At 38.3% G+C, this 20744-nt stretch overlaps 1 protein-coding gene across 1 annotated transcript in view; it reads right to left on the bottom strand.

Moving 5' to 3' along the window:
* Positions 1-1243: 1243 nt before the first annotated feature.
* camk2d1 (calcium/calmodulin-dependent protein kinase (CaM kinase) II delta 1) overlaps positions 1244-20744 on the bottom strand; it is a 100831-nt gene continuing 81330 nt past the window's right edge. The window contains exons 14-18 of the mRNA XM_062444330.1: positions 13780-13828; positions 5246-5321; positions 5045-5139; positions 3664-3892; positions 1244-2780 (exon numbers count right to left, since the gene is read on the bottom strand). Of these exons, the coding sequence (XP_062300314.1) occupies positions 2777-2780; positions 3664-3892; positions 5045-5139; positions 5246-5321; positions 13780-13828 (453 nt within the window). The 3' untranslated portion in view covers positions 1244-2776. The remainder of the gene's footprint in view (positions 2781-3663; positions 3893-5044; positions 5140-5245; positions 5322-13779; positions 13829-20744) is intronic.

Here is a 20744-nt window from a genome sequence, read left to right as displayed (position 1 = left end):
CTAAACCTTTCATTTAATACAATTAGGATTAGATTGTCATAACTCAAATTATGTGTACGGTTACAATGAACAGTAAACGAAACAGTGATAATTAAATAATATCATAATTAATGTGACAGCTTTGGGCCAATCAGGTTCAGGTTGTATAAAGGAGCAGCAGGTTGGACCATGTTCAGCTGTTTCTTTATAATGTGTTTGAGAGGGAAAAGGTCTGATATAGTGTGTCCTGTCTCCCTCTGTATAACCTCTATATTACTTCTTTTAGAGCCACTTCCCACTTAACATTGTTTCTGTCCAACCACTAGATGTCACTTTAATTCCATATAAGCAGCACCGCTCTCTTCTACAGTCTCCACTCAGGACATACACAGTGAGGAATGGAGGACACTACTCACCTAGACAATGTGATATGCAGTGTTTCCCCTAGAAATGCCCCCCCCCCCCGGAAGACACTTTTGAAAAATAACCCTTTTAAATAGTGACTTCTGGTGAGTTTTGTGGAAAGAAATTGGCCGAGCTGAACAGATTTATAGGTAATCATAATCGTTTCCCCACAAACCATTACCGCTAATGCCTCCATAACACAATAAACGTTGACCCGTCTTATAAGAGAAATGTATGTATTATATTAAATATTTTTTACTTACATTGGTTTCTTGATGGGTGAATGTTGAACGAGGATCGTCTTCAAATCAAATCACCTCAGAATAATAAGTTGACAGCTCAAGACACGAGCAGCTTGAGTCAAAAGTTACTCCAAGAGTTGATGTAGTTGAATAATAGGATAAACACTGTGACATGAATAGCCTCTTAGCTGCTAATGTGAAGTGTGGCAATACGGAGGTCAAAAAAATGATCAAGGTCATGTCCATGTATCATATGATAAGTCCATATATAGACATGATGATGCTGATAATGAGTTATTAATAAGCTCTATGCCAACTGTGAGCAGCCACATAGTACTACAACACTTGTTAGACATTAGTAACTAAAACAGCTTCATGGGTCAGATGTAACATATATACTGCAGATCTGATATCATGATAACAAATAATAGCACAGTATTACATGGAATAGTGTGTCATGGTAAACATGATTACTGGATCATCATCATATTCAGGAAAGTAACATTCAACTTAAAAAGTAATCTGCTCTTACAGTGTATCAAATATAGCAGCTCATTTATTCCTCCTGTCCGTTTACAGTAATGATAATGAGAAAAACAACAAAGAGAAAACTAAAGTCATTTGGCATAAATCACACATTTTATTTGATATTTCTTTAAACATACATCAGACTTGTCCCATCATGATAACATTATATACCAGAGTCCCATCAGGGGAAACTTCAGAGCTACTTATGAAGAGAAAAACAAAGTGTGATGATTGTAGAACGACTGTGATTAAACGCTTTTCTGAACAGCTCAGTGACAGCATCACTATATATACCAACAAGCAAGAAAAGAATCAACATCTCACCATTCTTTAAAAAACAACACGTAATCACCAGTGACCTCCCGTGACTTTATCTTTTAAACGTGATTTAATTCCAGAATTCAGTTTTTCTATAGAAATGTGTAAAAACTATTACTAATAGACACAGCTGCAGGTGATAGTGACTTCACTGTGGTTGTAAAATAAATTCTGTTACCGTCCAATCAGAATCATGAACAGATTTTACTTCCAGGAGCAAATGGTTCAGCTGAATTTGGTGTTCAGCATCAGTTTTAACATCATTAGTCTACTCCAGTGTAAAACATGGTGCTGTCTAACAGAATAAAAAGGAGGGAGTCACTAAAAGACTCACTGAGAGGTTAAAAGGTAGGCAGTATTGAGAGATGGAGGGACGAGCTACTGCATCAATATCACAATATAAAAATAAAATAAAAAGGACAATCAGCTTCTAACTGTATGAAAATATGATTAGCTTGAATAAATGGCCTGTTAGTCTCTATAGTTTACATTCTATCTTATGTGTTGCTCTGTGATGATGATGGAGATCCACACACACATTATGTTTAAATCTTCCCTTTTAAACATGTAGTTAAAATTCCTAGTAAACATACTTAATGCCAAGAGAATTGTAAAATGAGCCAACGTGATGCTGCTGAAAACTGAAGCAAAGAGAGCAGGTTACACCGATTACCAAAAAAACCTACGCCACCAAAACTAAAGCAAGCCTGTGTCTGAGCTTTTTTTCTTTTCTTTTTTAAATCTATGGCGAGTCTGAAAAGATACATGAGTAAAAAGCCGATATGTGATATATTGGTCATCATGCCCAAAAGGCAGAAATCACAATAAGCTCATAAGTCTTCAATATGTGCAATATTCAAAAATGCAAAAGAAGTGTCACTACATGATGACTGGAAGGTTTCACATATGTTACCAGCCCATTAAAAGTGAATTAACTGGAAGGACTGGTTCCTCCATCTGAGAACAGCTCCTATTTAAAACTGGATCTTTAAAAAAAAAACAACAAATCAGTAATTAACATGCTGCAGATGTTGATGATGTCACCACTCTCACTACAAAAATGATATTATCAAGACTTGGAGCTTTTCTCCCTCATTTTTTTTTGTTTCTGTTTACATGTACAGTAATTCAGTCCAGCAGCGACAATATGTAAACAACACACTGAGAGGAGGGCCGAGCTCTAGCTATCGTGTGGGGGGGCGGGGGATTGGCTGAGGGGGATTCTTATGGACACTTGGTGTGGGGGCGGGGTCTGGTCAGCTGACAGCTGTAGGCTGTAGGGTGTTTCGGTGGAGGTCGTCCTCTCAACTGAAACACAAAAACACATGCAGGAGGATTAGATGCACAATTCTGTCAGGATGGATAGATAGGAACATATGTATAAGACCCTGAAGTTAAAAATGAAACTGATTAAAAGCGGGGGGTTTTTGTGAGCTTTATAATGTGTTTGAGTGGGAAAAGGTCTGATATAGTGTGTCCTGTCTCCCTCTGCATAACCTGTATATTACTTCTGTTTACCTGTGTCTGTTTTAGAGCCTTTTCCCAGTTAACATTGTTTCTTTCCACAACCACTAGATGTCACTTTAATTCCATATAAGCAGCACCGCTCTCTTCTACAGTCTCCACTCAGAGACTGAGTCTGTACCTACATGGCTGAATAATAAGTCAAATCTTTGAACCATTAGATTGAAATGCTGAAGATTGTTATAGTCATCTATATTTACAGATTGGACTTTTATCCTAATCAATACCAGCTGGTTTAAACTGAGGTCACAGCACACTGATTACACTTTTATACTATTTGTAAACACTTGTTGTTCCACTGCCAATAAAAAAATTAATGATATTAAACTCTGCGAGGTCATCAGCAATCAGTGATCATTTCCTCAGTTATTTCTAGTTGACTACATGCTGCTATAATCATGTTCAGAGGGTTTTTGTGACCAAATCAACCTTTAAGTTGCACTGATTGTAAAACACTGAGGCAAATGTATGATTTGTGCTGAATAAATATAACTGATGAGGCTCAAATAAACAACTCCTTTTAGGGGATAGTCAAATTTTAACTGAATCAAACTGATTATGATGATATAAACTTGTAGTGTAGTTTTAATGTTTTTTAGCATTACTGGTAGTACATTAGAATAACTGTTATAAAAACATCTCTTGTTGTTCTTTCTCTTCATCTTACTTGGTGGGCACGGTGGGCGAGCCAGAGCGGTGGAAGTGGATGTTCTGCCACTTGCTGTCACGGCGGTGCCAGATGCGGGTCTCCTCTGACTGCATGGTGCGAGGCAGGCCGTTGCCGTCGATGTACTGGGTGAGGCGGATGTAGGCGATGCAGGCGGCCTCGTCCCCAATCAGGTGCACGTGGGGGTTGAGCAGGATGGTGTGGATGGGCTGCTTCCCCTTGGACAGAGCTGGACATACAGAAAGGAAGGAAGGTGAGAAGCTGGAGCAAGATTGATTTTTGTATCTGATCCAGAATAAAAACTAACATGAGACATATGAGTTGTTCCTTTATTCACTGCATCTGGTAGTTAGCATTAAAAACAAATCAAATCAAAGCATGATGTAAATGGTTTATTACAACCGAGAGGGTTACACTGCACTGTTTTGGTTTGTTCATTAGTCAGCAGAAAATGTTAATAGTAATTATTAATATTATTACTAATAGTAAGAAAGATGAACTATTAATCACTTTTCATTTGATTGTATTTGTGGACAGCTGTTAAGTTCAGAGAAACTCAACACTACAGATGTTTCAAATTAAAAGCCTCCTGCAAAATGTTGCATTATTGTTAATTTTTGAAAAATTACTGAATGTTCTCAAATGAAAACAATCTGGCACGTGTATGTCATCAAATCTAGACATTACTGATTTCTAAACATGTTCTACTATTGAAATAACTCATTTAAAGGGTTGTTTTGGTTTATTCATTAGTCAATTATTATTACTGATAGAAGAATGATTAACTATTCATTTATTCAATTACTCATTTGATTGTGTTTTGTTGACAGCTGTTAAAGTGATACGAGAGAAACTCAATACTACACAGATCCTCCTGGAAAATGTTGCATTATTGCTTATTTTAATGGCTAATATTTACATTTTTCTTCAATAATTATTCTTCATTTGATTGTATTTGGCAGTTTTCTAGGCAGCTGTTAAGTTTAGAGAAACTCAACACTACACAGATGTTTCAAATCAAAAGTCTTGGAATCTATAGTCCAGTGCCTACTTCAGAAATTGTACTGATTATCTGGAAAATAAAAATAAACCTTGTTTAAAAAACATATTTTCTCATGTACCTCTTATAGAATCTAACCATGTAAGCAGTTCTGTTGAGTTTTTCAATGCTGTAAACTAAATAAATACATTCTCATTCAGCCCCACTGTGTTGGACTAGAGGCAGGAATCTGACAGACCTTAAAAAAACAGAACTATCTGCAGGCCTTGAATTCTATTTGCTTTTCTTCATTTAGGTCAGCTGACCCTTTGACTCGGCTGCTTCAGCTTTGAATGTTTTTTTTTCTTCTTCTATCAGTCACAATCTAAAGAAAATCTTTACCGTTCTCAAAGTAGAAGCGGTGGAAGTCGGTGCCCTCCACCAAGTTGCCCAAAGCCTCGGGCTCAAAGGACGTGAGGCCAGGATCACAGATCTTCCTGTAACAGTTCAACAAAATGAGCAGTTTTAATTTCCAGGAATGTTTGAACATTTGCAGATTGAGCTCTGTCAGATGTTTGATTGAATAAAAGAGTTTAAACTGACGTGTAGGCTTCAAAGTCGCCGTTGTTGATGGCCTCGATCAGCTGCTCGGTCACTTTGATGATCTCCTGCTTACGAGCTGAGAGACACACAGACACAGCAAGTGTTAGCTTTACATATCTAACCTCTGATAGAATGAACAAGAGTGGACACGAGGAATGTGACGACAACATGGATCCAAAAATCACAACATCAGGATGTTCAGGGACTCACATCAGTGTCAAAAAGACGAGTAAAATACAGCATCACGTAAAAATGAGTGAAGGAAACACTGGTGCAGTTCAACACATGAACATCAACATTACCTTTCATGCTAAGTAGGTGAGCTAGGAAACAATGAATGCAAAAGAATAAGTGCTGTTGTTGCGCTTGTGCTGTAAATACTGTACAGCTACTACTGACAGATACAGAGATACACGATGGAGAGGTTTCATTACACACACACACACACACACACACACACTTTTACCTTCATCAGGCACGGTTCCACTGCTGTTCCCTGCTAACTGAACACTTACAAGACAGCTGATCCTCTCCAGCGACATTACAACAAATACTAATCCAGCTGCTGAGAGGTGAAACATGTTCACTGCTACACTTACTGCACAATATAGCGTAGCAGGAGGACACACTGACAAGATCACGACCAGAATGCCCTCCTCTGATTGGCTGGTTTTGCAGAAAGCCTGACGCAGCTAAAATAACTATTAGTCTAAAAGTGTCCTTTTGCACTGGTGATGGACTTTACTTTGCAAATAGCAAACTGCACCGACTGTAGAGACGTTATATATGTGATGAGGCTGAAATGTGCCTTTACAAACCCGACACTGTCTGACCTGGTTTACATTTGTAACCAACATTCACACACATCCTGCATCCTCTCTAGTCAAACTATAAATGTATAAAGCTCAGGAGTTGACCAAAGTGCTGAACAATCAAACATATAAAGCAATATGGCAAAAAATACAAAGACTAGAGTAGTAAGCAAAAGAAACTTTCATATAGCACAATTCCTAAACCGATCGGGAAAATTAACGATCAATAATCGATTAATCATCTTTTTTTAATCTTAGAAGTGCCATGAAAATACAGCGTGCTTATCAAAAACGTATAGTCCAACAATCCTCTTAGACAAGGTAGTTAAAGTTCAACTGTTTACCTTAAACCTTACACACTCTTCATATTACAAGTATTCCTTTATAATTAGTCTCCATAACAAATCTTGAATTGCAAATGTATTTTACATCTATAGATATCTTATCTGAATGGCTGGTTGATCCTTTACCTGTTTGTTTGTGACATTCTCAACCACACTATATTATGATCTCTTGTTATCTGAGCTGAGTCTGAAGCTCCGAGCCAAACTTATTCAAATATCAATGGCTATAGCGCTCTTAAACACAACTGAGCTCTTTTAGAAACTATTCCAATAAACTATCAAATCTAACAACAGAAAAAACATATTACTCAGTGCTGACCGTTTTTACCAAAATGCACCCAGCTGAGAGAAAGTGAGAGTGAGTGAGAGAGATAGTGTTACTTCATAATTCTGCTTATTTAACTAGAGCCTCATAAAACAACCAGAGTGACTCACATAAAGGCTGCGTGGTGACAAAGTAAAGTAACTCCATCCTACTAATTCTTGTTGAGGAAGATTAGCGTGTTAGCATATTAGCATTATGTGGGGTCAGTAAACAGTGAGCACAGCTGCTGGACAGTCAGTCCAGCAGCTGAAAACAGCCTCTCTGAGGGGAGTGATGTAGCAATTCCTGCAATATCTGAGACTGTAGTTTCAGGCCCGCATTTCTAGGACCCTAAGTAACAGTGGTGTGGAAACATGTGTATTAATACAATATATAAAAGAAACCTATATCTTGTGTCTTCCCTCTCCCGAATTCAAATATCTGGTTGTGATCTAGTAACTGCAAAGAGCATAGCATATGATTCCATATTTATTTGACCTGATAATGAGTTCATTATGCTAATAACACAAACATGCACATCTTAGCAACCAAGTTGAATTGCAAGACTGAAAGTAATATTTGGGTGGAATAAACCTTTAAAACTAGAGTCCTAGAAATGCGGTCCTGAAACTGCAGCTTCCAGTATTGGAGAGTCTCACACTACACAACACAATCTATTTGACACCAATGTTATATTGATTAAAATTTCACGTGATCGTCAAAATTCTTAACGATCAATTATCGATCATTGATTGATCATGCCCGTCCCTTGTAGGCAGTGATCCAGAACCACATTTTAATTACAAGGAATTAAAAACCACCTAAACAAATCAAAGATCAAATCTGCAGTTTGACCTGCAGTGTGACAGAAAGATTAAAAAGTAGGCCTAGTGAGAAGTGAATCAATATCCAACCCTTACAAAGAGCAGAAATGTGGACTTTTCATCCCACTGTATTTACTGTGTACCTACATTTGCCAATATAACATATAAGAAATGTGCTGGATTGAATTTATATGTAGTCAAATTAAGAAACTTTTTTGTGTACTGAGTGAAAGTGAATACGGTCTTATTTCAACTTTTACTGAAAGAAACGCCTGCATTCAGGACAGTTAGTTTACCAGTGGTACTCTGTGGGAACATATCAGCTACACTTCAGACACCATAGAAACAGACCTCACTTCTTGCTGTTGACTCATTTTTGGAGTGTTACTCTGACACTAAGTGACAAGAGAAGAAACACAATCCTGCTTCAAAGTTACTCTACATTCCAGTCTGGATTATGTGTCATTTATTAAACAGGCAAAACAGGTTTTGGGGTTTTTTGACCGTACTAAACAGCCTGTTGGTGTTCACTGTTCCTCTCATTCCACTGAATCAGTGTGAGTCAATATGAGCAGCTCGCCTCCTGCTGCTGTCAGAGTCTGCAGAGAGGAAATATGCCTTCCGAGCTTCTGTCAGATGAATAATCGTCTGTTCCTGTGGGATCTCTGATTAGAGCATGCATGCAGAGCGATGGAGGGTTGATACACACACACACACACACACACACACACACACGGGTACAAACATGAAGAAACTACACCCCAATGACACAGACCACACTTCTCATGTATTGTGCTGCTACTTTCTTATAATGTGCACATTAGGTTGTGGTATTGTATATTTTATACTGTTCCCAAAACAATCTCTAAGTATCTGAACCAAAAAACTGCAAGAACTTTGCCTACATTAAAAAAAAGTGTAACATCAGCAGGTTTTTGATTGAAATCAGGATCTGTTGCCCAAGAAGCAAATAAAGAAGATTAAAGATCTGATCAGACATTCAAAGCTACATTTAAGTACTCAACAGTTTTACTGAACAGGTCAAAGTCTCAACAAGCAGGTCAGTTAAAGACATCAGGATTGATTAATAATAAAATACCCGAGTCTGTGACACAACTCCACAGGAATTTGTAAAACCCTGCTGATACAATTCAGAGTACACAAGTCGATGTGTTTATAGGACTTTACTTAGTTTACACAAGGTTTGACTGCTTTATTGTTAATATTATGGGTATCTTCCCCTCTTCAGGCCTCTTACAATCATTTAAATTAAACAATGAGAATGGAAAAATCACTCATATCTGTATCAAGGGGTCACAAGTGAGCCTCATTTTAAGGGGGAATCACTTAAATTTAATCACAAAGGGTGTCATGACAGTCTTTGGCCTGTGGGAGGTGCTATAAGACAACATTTCTGGACTCAGATGAAGGGGATGAGGTGTGGTTCACTTTTAATACACTACTTTGGTCTCACAGAAATCTCTTTGATAAAAGCCTTTTTTAATCCTTAAATGTAGGATGTTTTTAAAACAGAATATTTGGAGCTGAACTACTTACAATTAAATTACACTTAATACCTGTAATACCTGTCATGTTCATTAGATGCTGTAATAACTCTAAAGAGAAAAAAGACTACATTAACTTTAATACATGGTATCAAAAATGAAGTAATACTCATAAGTAGTGACAAATATATATTATTAATATAATACAGAGCAAAAATGTATCTGAATATTCTATATTTTAAGCTTTTTTTAAAATTCAATCCCAGGAGGAGTGGATGTAATTTTGCTATAAAATATGTAGTTAGAGAAATTAGAAATCCAAATGACTTTCTTTTAGAAGGCAACACACTGCATCTGTATATGTCTGCTTAGACCTCTTTATCAAAAGTTGGGTGAGCGTTCCTTTTAAAGCCCAATATCAATGTTGGTGTTGACCTGTTAGCAACCTGCAGTGTATTAGGCTGTGACATCATGAAACTGGTGACACCATCCTCCATCCCTGACCTCACACACCTTTCTACTGCATTTTAATACTATTCACACCCAGTAAATGTGCCTTTCATCCACATTGTATGTGCTCAGACTGACCTACACTGGCTTGATAGTCACTTTCTGCAAGCCATGACCTGCTCTGTAGTCCAGCCACCATCACTGCATATCAACATTTAGTCTCACCAGTCTTACTAATTAGCAGGCGCTCTGGTATGAGAACCTTTTCAAGCATTAATCATCAGAACTGAAGTGGTCAACCTTTTCACTGAGCCTCATTAGACACTTCACTCTTAATACTTGCAGTAGTTCCATAAGTACAACTTTAGTTTCCATTTGTCTTCCATCAGAAAACACTTGATCCTGTCTACATGACTATTTGTGTATTGTTGTTTGAATGACCATGGAATACTGTAAAAGGCTTGGCAGTTACTCACAGACTCTAGTTTGAATTATGTTACACTGATATGGTAAATGGACTGTACTTATATAGCACTTTTCTAGTCTTTTGACCACTCACTTTTACACTGCGTAAAGTTACATTCACCCATTCACACACATTCATACACTGATGACAGGAGCTACCACCCAGGGTGCCAACCTGCTCATCAGGTGGTTAATTATCTTGCCATAGACATAATAACATGCGGACTGGAGTAGCTGGAAATCGAACCATGATTTTCCGATTAGTGGATGACCCGCTCTACCTCATGAACCATAGGAAATTTCAAGTAAACTAAAACCTGTTTTCTATCATCAAATTTCAGGACTTTTGCAATGAATTTACAGTTTTACGTCCTGCTACACTTGCTTGCACCTTCTTTCCAGCACTGAGGAAAGGGACTTACACTGGGAGTCGGTGGGGCCCATGCTCGGATGGGGCACCCCATGCTGGGGGCCAGGGCCCTGCGTGGGGGTGTGATGGGTGTCGCAGTGGCATGTGGTGAGATGGTCAGAGAAAATGACCAGAAAGGAAGATGAGAAGAAGAGGAGCAGGCAGGCAGCGACCAGTGTCCACTGGATGTACTGGCGACACTCCTCACCACTGGGCCAATCACTAGGAGAGTACCAGCAGGAGGAGGAGGAGGAGGCAGAGGAAGAACAGCAGGAGGAAGGCTGAGGAGAGGTGGGGTGGTAAGAGTCTAAGTGGTTAAGGTGGTAGATGTTGGGATTGGAGGAGGGAGCGCTTGCTAAAATGGAGCAAGTGGTGCAGAGGAAGAAAAAATGAATGGATGGATTAGAGGACGAATGAATAGAAATGTATATCAGCATAGTGAGGGCAGCATGAATGAAATGGGGAAAAAAATGAAAACATGAAATGAAAATGACATGTAAAGCATGCAGGAAATGAAGATTTGTTCAAGGCCCTAAAATCCCCCACCAGTTGAGAACAGACAGCATATGAAAATGTTCAGGGATGAAAATATGAATATCAATAATAATGTATGACTCTTTCCTCATGTGGAAGGTTATGTTGCGAGAGCATGGGTCTAAACGGCCCAGTCCACCTGTTTAAGAGACAATAATAAAATATTGATATCAATTTCTACCATAACAGAGATGTCTATACGGATGAATTTAGGTAATTTTAGCTCAGACTCTAAACTTTCAAAGTGCTACATGTGGCTACACCTGCATCAAGGCAGTGTTAGTCAGCAGTGGAATAACCTGTTCACACAACTCTTATATTATCACTATATAAAGCTGATATTGCTAACGTGCTAGCAAACAGATGTCTCATATCACTTTTAGCAGACACAGGGCAAGATTAGTTTTCATTGAAAGTCGTGTTTCTAGTCATTTGGGGTTAAAATATTCACTCCCCTTTTAGCTCAGTTTTAGCCCTTTAGATGCTAAATGTGTCTATGTTCACCAGCTAGTTGCTAACTGTCAGCTGTTTGGTGCTGGGCAAGTAGTGTGCAGACAGTTCGTTATAGCTTTTTCACTGACAACATCTGGCTGCTGCTTGGAAACAGCTTGATGAGAGCGGTGAGACTCAACCAAAACAGTTAGCTTCTTTCAGCGCATTGTTTTGGTTTTACAGATCTACAGTATGTACAGCTAAGAGGAACCACAGCGGTGGGTGATAAACTCTGTGGCTTTGTCACTATAAGAGACTCACATATTTATTGCTGTTATAAAAATATTGATTGGTGCAGTGGTAATTTGTCTTTGCTGTAAAATAAAAAAAAGCTCATCACAGCTAGTTAGCAGCTAGTGAACATAGCAGAACTTTTAGTGAGTCAAGAACCAGGTATTTTTCTCAAGAATTGGAGGAGACCAACCAGAGCTCAAAAGGGACTTAAGACCAGACTGACCTTCATCATGTGGTTAGAGACCAGCCATCAAATTAATGTTAATGTAACTGTGTATGCTAATTGCGTGCTAAAATGTTAGCTATGACAACTCAGATAGTATAGTGTGTTTTTTGTTTGCTCTGGAGTTCATTTAGCCTTTAAGTGGTCAAAAATAAAGAAATTCATAAATAAAACTACTTAATACTTAAAGTTTTCACAATTAAAATACCTCCCTCTCCATACACCACTGTGTCCATCTTGTAACTAAGCAACCAATGAAAAGAAACAGTGACCCACTTTACTAAATCCATTCACACACTACCAAGTAGTCCTCGGACATTAATCATTCCAATCAGTGAAAATGAGTCGTATTCAGAAATAGGAAGTACTATAATCACAACTCCTGCACTTTTATCTTCCCACTTCCTTCCACAGACATCTTCTCAACAATGAGCCCACTACTCAAATCACAAAAGATGTCATGATTAAAACCGTCTCCTCATTTCATAGAGATTCATAAGAATGTAGGCCTGATGCTCTGATTGTGGCGATGAATACAAGACAGAGGAACAGCTCTATCATCAAGCTGTATTTCACTATCAAGTAGAAGAATAATAGCGGAAAATAACTATGACGGGAGAAATGTCGTCTTTGGAAACACGCTACTGAAAAAAATGATCATAAGTGGAGCAGTGTAAAGCGATTTCAAAGCTTGGATGAATAAGGTTACTAGGGCATTGAGGAATGAAGACCCCCTCAAGCATGAATTACAATAGAGACATTATGAAGGGCAGTAGTATGTCTGTTAATGGCTCTGTGTATTTACAATACAACTATGAAAGCTCATATGCTGGCACACACACACTCCCACATACATGCTGCAGTAAAAGATCAATGTAAATGAATGACTATACTATCTCCAGAATGAAATAACACTAAAATTACAAAGGAAAAAACGCTTTTAGAATATTTTACAAACGTGTTAAGATTCAAAACTTGGGTTGACAGAATCTCTTTTCTAACAAAAAGTCACGAGAACAATCCTAACACACCAACACACAATCACAAATCAATTCTAACTCTTGTACAATGAAATGTTTCAAATATATTTAATAGCACTAACCCTAACCCTAGTAGTGCAATGGCAATGTGTCGTGATCGTACTGATGTTATAGCCTAACCTGTTCACTTACTACAACATTAGCTATATAATGTCAGAAATAGAAATATGTAAAATCCATAAGTGAAATCTGACAATGGCTCTTTTAATGGATTATCCATCCTATCCATTTCATTTATAGAAAATGTAGTATTTTGCATTTGCAGTTGAAATTTGAATAATACAAGTGCAGCTTCAGCAAATGGCCGGATAATCCAGACTGTCATGATAAAATATGGATTTATATCCACTCCCCACTCCCCACTCCTTGCTATGCTGAGCTTGGCCTGTCCTTGGCAGGTCAGAGCCCCAACGTCAAATATAAATGCTGTACATATTATATGTCTCTGTCACTGTTCTACCTGAGTTGGCTGAAATAAACTTGTACTCAACCAATTATCAAAAATATGGAGTCAATTGAGGCTAACAGCTAGTTTTACCCCTGATGTGTTAATGGTTTAAGTATGTGGTGTTATGACAGCTACAATATGCAAAATGAAGCCATATGAAACTCCAGAAACAAAACAGGTTGCAACTGAAACACGATAATAATAAAACATACAACATAGAACACATTCATGCAATTGACAGAACCAGCAGCATTGAAGGGTGCTGTCAAAAAGTCCTCGTGAACAACATGGTTAACCCAAGCCTACTGATGATGTAAGTCAGATCACTCCAAGTAGGAAAATTAAAAGTTAACCTTAAACTCTTGATTTGGAAACTTGTTTAATGAGGTGCATGGGAGTCATCCTGCAAACAGAAGTGTGGTTTGTCTTTGTTAGTTTGAGCATCCCTACCTCTCACATCCTCATCCTCAATGGTAGTGTTGGCACTCTCGCTGGATTCCTGTCAAATGACAAATAAAGATACCCGTAAGGCTCGAGGGTAACCAGCCCGACATGAAAGCACAAAGAAACTGAAGGCAAACAATTCACTTCCACTGAGATCAGTGTGCTCAGCAATCATTCCCAGCCGGTCATCTTTATCATCATTTACTTCAGTGCCTGTTACACACGAATTTGGGATCAGACTTCCAACTAAACCTTATTGTCAGCCAACAGATGGCGAGAGCAAACAGTGAAGACATTAAACTATGTTGATGACAGACTGACTTTCTCATAGAATTGGGTTCTAGTTGGTTGATGTCCTTTTGGTAAGATTTCAGTAAAAGGTCAGAAATATAAATACAGACGACATATTCAAACATTATTCAGCCTTATTCACCACTTGGTCTTATTTTTAATGTTTTGGCTACCATTTACAGTAATGTACACAAATGATTTGCAGAGATCTGTGAACATTGTGACTTTGCGATAATGGTGCCTGATTATCTTAGCTACAACCTTAGCCCAACCTTTTTGGCTCATGACCCTTTAAAAGCATGAAGAGATAGTTTGATTTGAATAATTTAGCGGCCTGAAAAAGGGTACAATTATCTCATAGTCCACAAGACAAAAAACATGGAATACCACCTGAACAAATAAACCTATTTTGCATAGAACAAGTAGGTTTTTTTCTGATTTTCTCACAACCATTCAAATGTATCTAGTGACCCTTTCCTGAGCCCAGTTTGGAAACTGGTCTAAACCGCTTTACATGGAGGTAAAACCAGTGGGCATGCCTAAATTTGATAATGGCTATTTATCAGCAGAACATGTTTTGATAAGCACCAGCTGAATTTGTGTGTTAGAGAAAAGATATGTAGTGAGCTGGACATTTGCAGTGTAGAAATAAACCATAGTGCACAAATGTGTTTCTAGCTTACGGCAAACATACAGTATTTTTAGTGTATACACATAATAAGCCCAACCACAGTAAGTACAGTTGGTAAAAGTTGAACCAAGGATTTGCTCTGTAAACTGGAACGTGTGTTTAAAAGTGTGTAACAACTGTACTGTTTGTCTTTGATTTCTCTGTCAAGTAAGTGTGTTTGATCGTCTAACTGCTCGTGTTCCCTGCCTGTCTTCTTGCAATGTCAGTGTGTTCCCAGATCTCAGCAATTACTGTAGTAAGAACAATCTTATTTTTACTGATCGAAATGATGGCCAAAGCCACAGAGAATGATCCTTTATTCATAAAAACATGTGCTTCCTCTTTCATCCCACTGTTTAAAACTATCTCATCTTGTATGACACATTACTTAAACAGTGGTAAAAAATCATTACTTTTGGATTAACAAATATCTGCTAAAAAACACAACAGAAAATTGCATTGGATGATTAAAGCAAGGCTTTGCACTGTTCACATGTTTCTGCACATTACTTGTACTATGCATGACACATTTCTACACCATGAGCTTACACCATCACCATGTGACCACGCAAAGCAAAAGATACAAGCATGCACATGTTCTCAAACTGTCATTTTTATGGATTATACATGATAATGTAGATCCATACATGTGGATTACACATGTACAAGGATTTGGCTTGGAACAGTATTGCATGGTTTTTACTCTGTTCCAACAGCATGCATAATCCCTCTGTCACACAACTGTAAAACTGACTGATGTTACAATGACAATGATAGTACATGCTTCTCAAAGGTTTAAGCAAAGGCATGTAACACTGAAGTTATTGAAGATCATACATAAGGACAACTGCAGAAAACACCAAGACTAATGTTGTTAGAAACACAAAACTGTACCCACCGATGACCCAAATACATTAAGTCAAATATTGACATGCAACAATCGTAAACAGCATGCAATACCTAACACATACAACCCGTAGTCCCTTGTTGAGTGTCAAGAACATCCAACAGCACATCGTTAGAAGCAATATGAAGGCTTTATTCTAAGTGGTGCACGCGTCACCAGCAAGCTAATGCTTTACACTAGCATCTGTTTAGCTGTATACCTTGTTTCCATCAGCAGGGTTGTGGATAACAGTGGTTTGAGGCTCCTGATTTGAGAGGATCAACAGTAGGAAGAGAAGTTGGTGCAAAATGAAAGTGTGTTAGAAGGTAAGTTTGACAGAAAAGTATTTTAAAACGGAGTGAAGGAAGAAGGTGAAGATGAATAAACTGTTAAAAACAGAATCACTACACTACAGCACTATTACAGAGAGATGGGGTGGTATGGTAATGGGAGTAGTGAACGTGACCCTGAACATCATGTCAAGCTAATCAAGTCTTTTAATGCAGATGGTCATCAAGATTTAACCAACACCGACAAGAAGGTGACAATAAGTAACATCAAACACAGATACCATGCTAGATGATCTATTAAAAAGACAACAGGTCTGCCTTTCCTGGCAAACAAGCTGTAGAGTGCAAATGGTTTTTTCTATAGCTAAAACACCCAGGAAATGTTTACATGACTACACAACAGGCAGGCATATGACCAATTACAGACAACTTCATAAATACATCAAACAGATACCTTTATTACACCAAAAATAACCAACACAATCCATGTACCAGAAAGGTAACATTGTCAGGATGGATTTCCCAGTCACAGGTACACTACATGCTATTGCAAAACCGTTTGCTGTACACGGCTGCTCTGTTCATGGTAGACCAGCTGACCTGGTAACATGATGTGACTCTGACTAAAACCCCTGAAGGACAAGGTTTGGCAATCTGCTGGTGAACTCTGACATAGTAATGATCATGTTTTCTGGCAGAAGTATTTAGTCCCTAGTCCATTTCAGGACAATACTACTATGAGTTTTGATGGAGAGCCAATCAGGCTTCTTCTATAGAAAAGCGAGTTATTTTTGGTGTCCAGTGTTCTGGAAGTAAAAGTCTTGTTCATTTTTTGCATCAACAATAATAATAGTATTGTATTAATTAGATAGACATGAAACTCTCCTGGTTGAATCATTGGTATAAAAGATGGTGATAGAAAAAAAGTTCAAAAAGGTACCAATCTAAAATCTTGAAGGGAACATTTTGGGAAATTTTCTTTTAGTTTAATGCCTATTCAAAAGAAGAGGGGAAACAAGTATACTGTCTTCACCTGCTTTAATATATACACAAAGTTTCAGTCAAAGACCTGAGGTCAAGTGAAGACAGTGTGAGGGTATCCCTTCTTCTTCTTGGTAAGTAGCTACTCCACCAATGCACCTGTCATAGAGATTACTCAGGTATGCAAGAGGAGTGCAACTCATGAAAATATCTGGACCTGATTGACATTGTCTGGACTTCATATGTGAAAACGTCTTAAAAGTCCCAACCCCTTAAAACAAACCAGTGTTGTCTCCATTTTGGTAGACAAGAAATGCTTGAAACTTGTGGCAACAGTGTATTAGCCACAGTTGACATGCAATGGCCCCAGGATTGCCATTACATCCATCATCAACAACAAAGGAAAATGTAGCCCATGTACAGCAATGTGGCAATGCAATAAAGCAATCCAGAAGTGCGTGTGGACAGCTTATGTTACACAACCACTAAAGACATTTGTGGTTCTCAAGCTTTATGGAACAAAACAGTCATCATCAACAAAGTGAGAAAGGCGTGGAGTTTAACAGAGCTGCCTAATCAGGACAGATGCCACTGAAAGTAAGGACAGATGGATAGTTAGACAGAGACAGGGTCATGCAAACAGGCAGGCGGGCAGGCAGACAGTGTACCAGAGAAGGAGTGGGGACAGGCTCTTTGGGGCTGGTGACCACATTGGCCTTGTTGTTGATCTGGAGGGACAGAGTGGACAGACAGGTAGACAGACCAGACAGGGCAGAAGTGACAAGGCTTAGTGTCCAAACAATCAGTCTTCAAGCAGCTGTTGTGGAGGGAAAAGTGGAACATTGTGCTCAAGAGTAGCTGTCAAGCATGGCGGGTGTCAGTGAGTCAGCGAGAGCTGTCCAGCATAAGACAGCAGCACATGAACCTGTCAGTATACTGTGTGAAAGCACTTGAGTTCATAAAGGGGACAATTCATAAACAAAATTGGAGCATTTTTATCAAACACCTGCCTGCTCATAGAGCTACATGAAAAGAGACTGAATGTCTGGAATGAAACTAATGATTCAATTAATTGGTAGACTGCTTCGAATTCAAATGATTCAATTACTGGACTAAAACTGTGTTCCAATTCCATACACATTTTATACTAATCGTCATAGTACACTGAATTTTTTACTTCATAATTTTATTCTAGCTTGAAATTATATAATATGTGCTCTCAATCCGTGACTTCAGAATACCAGAATAAAACCAAAATGTTTATTTCAAAACTTCAATAGTTCTTTTTTGCTTTCTGTTCTCTGGAGCTATTTCACCACCAACCACTTGTACTTTGAATTTTGTCCAGCTGCGTTGTGGGAGAATAGTCTACATCAATAGCACACTCAAAAGTCAAGGGCTGTTTAGCCTGCATACAAACTGTTTTGAGTGTATTTTATATTGTCACTGTTCCAGTGTGAACTGCGTACTCAAACCTGCTCAGCATTAGTGTGTGGTCTGGATGTGGGACGTAGCTTTACAGGCTACAGCCATGCTAACAGCTAAGTGAAGCTGTGGTTTGGCTTACCCGCACTTTGAGCTAAATGTTAACATGCTTGCAATGACAATGTTAACATGCTGATGTTTAGCAGGTATAATGGTCAGCATGTTAACAACAGTTTATTTAACAGCATTAGACACAAAATACAGCTAAGGCTGATAGGATTAGTGTTGCTGGTATCTGGTCATACAGTACTGGACATACCATTCTGACTAGCTGATGGCTTTAGAGAAAATGTCAGGGAAGTACGAGTGACTGAACCTATGATGTACTTGCATGTTTGTAGCCAATTTCAAGGCAATCCATCCAATAACTGTAGAAGTATGTCAGTCACCAAAGTTGCTAGCACGGCTAAAACGATTAAACAGTTGCCAAATTGATAGACTAAACGTGTGATTAGGCATTCACAAACACAAACAGGCCTTTTCTAGTCAGAGTTCTTTTCTTCAGGCCATTGTGATAAATCGTACATGCTTACACCACATTTGCTGTAACCTGGGATACTGATGCAAGCAAACATGGTCCTATTTATCCATTTATTATGTGTGCAAGCTAAACTGTATGACATCATACATGAAGTCATTTGCTCAAAACATGGCAATAAGCTGTGGGGACTCCTTTGTTCTTTTCATTTTCAGAGAAAGATGAAACTGGACTGTTGATGTATGGTTGGGTTTCTGGCTGAGTCATGGTGTTCTGGAAAGAAATCATATGCAGCTGAACCTTGTTTATTTCTGGACAGATACACTCACGTTGATTAGACTTGTGCTGTAGGATATTTGGTCAGGTTCACACTGGAGACAGTCAGGTAGTATCTATAACACTGTGTATCCTACTCATTAGACACACTAGCACAACATAACAGTTATCACCAAGGTTTTGGACTATCCTGTAACATGTAAAGTTCATCCTTTATCCTGGTATTTGATGTTTGAATAGAACACTTCAATGGTAAACCCATATAACTCTTAACTTGAGGATGTACGGCGTAAACACACACTGACAGAAGAATTCCAGTAACAGCTTCCAACAAAGCAGGAAAAGGAAATGAATCAGTCTTCAAAACTGCTCTTCAAACAACAAAGTGGACTCCACAAGAATCTGCTATGACTCAAACACTATGGTACTATTTCACGAAGACACAATCAAAGCTAGAGCACTATTTTGCATCTGAGTGTACTATACAAGGAGTAGGGTCAGGATTTCATATCGTCTATTTACATTACCTAGAAAGAACTTTCAGTCCTGAATAGGTAAAACTACTCTCTATAGGTTTTTAGGTTGGGGACACACTATATGACATCATATAATTGCAGTTGATTTAAAAGTTCAGGCAGAGTTGGTGCTTTTTACATAGATGATCTCATGTCATCCATTTCAGTCAAGAACAGGAACAGGTTCATGTGGCATTCCAACCGAACAGGAGCACACCAGGCTTGACTCATTTAATCAACTGATCTCAGTCTTCAGACAGCTGATTGGTTGAATCGAGTGCTCTTGATCAGTTGGAACAAAAAACCTGCAGGCACATGACCCTTTATGGAATAGTTTGGACATACCTGCTTTACACTGATGAAGATTACATTTATGACACTCCCTTGAATTATTCCACATCTATGTGTGCACAGTGACATGTGTTTATGGCTGGTATTCACAATTGTCCATTTAAGAATCAATATATTTCACTAGAATATGTTATAATGGATTTCAAGGCAACTAGCTGGTCAACATACTAAAATATAAATTATTATTATTATTATTTGTATTTCTTTCCTGTTTCATTTACTCATGGTGTGAATGCTGTTTTAAAGCATTTCTTCAATTTTTGGTCCAAATATTTTACAGAAATATTTTAAATACACTGGGTCTAAAAACACTGATAAAAACGTTTTAGAATTGCTGAATATAAACTCCTCACAGGTTTCTAAAACTTCTATATCACCAGAGAGAAAATACAGAGGACATTTTGGACTCATTTGTGTTTGAAAGTGTTTTTTGACATGCAATGCTGTAAACAATGTTAGATGATCTGGTACTTCAAGGTTCAAAAATATTTGCCTTTTTATAATTCATTCCTGAATATAATGTCTCTGCTTTTATTAAAAAAACATGATTGAACGTAGTGTACCTTGGACTTCTCTCCATACCATCTCCATGGTGGATCTTTTCACTGTGTTCAGTCATGCAGTGTCTCCCCAGCCTCCAGCAGCATTGTGAGGCAATTTCTACGCAAGGGTTGTTTCTACCGCTAACTACCAACAGCGGGTGTCACTCTGGCTAACGAGCAGCGGTAGGCTCACCCTTAAATGTTCT

This window comes from Scomber scombrus, chromosome 23, assembly GCF_963691925.1.
Source record: "Scomber scombrus chromosome 23, fScoSco1.1, whole genome shotgun sequence".
Classification (NCBI taxonomy): Eukaryota; Metazoa; Chordata; class Actinopteri; order Scombriformes; family Scombridae; genus Scomber; species Scomber scombrus.
The sequence above is the reverse complement of the archived record's forward strand: the minus strand, read 5'-3'. Positions and strand labels throughout refer to the sequence as shown.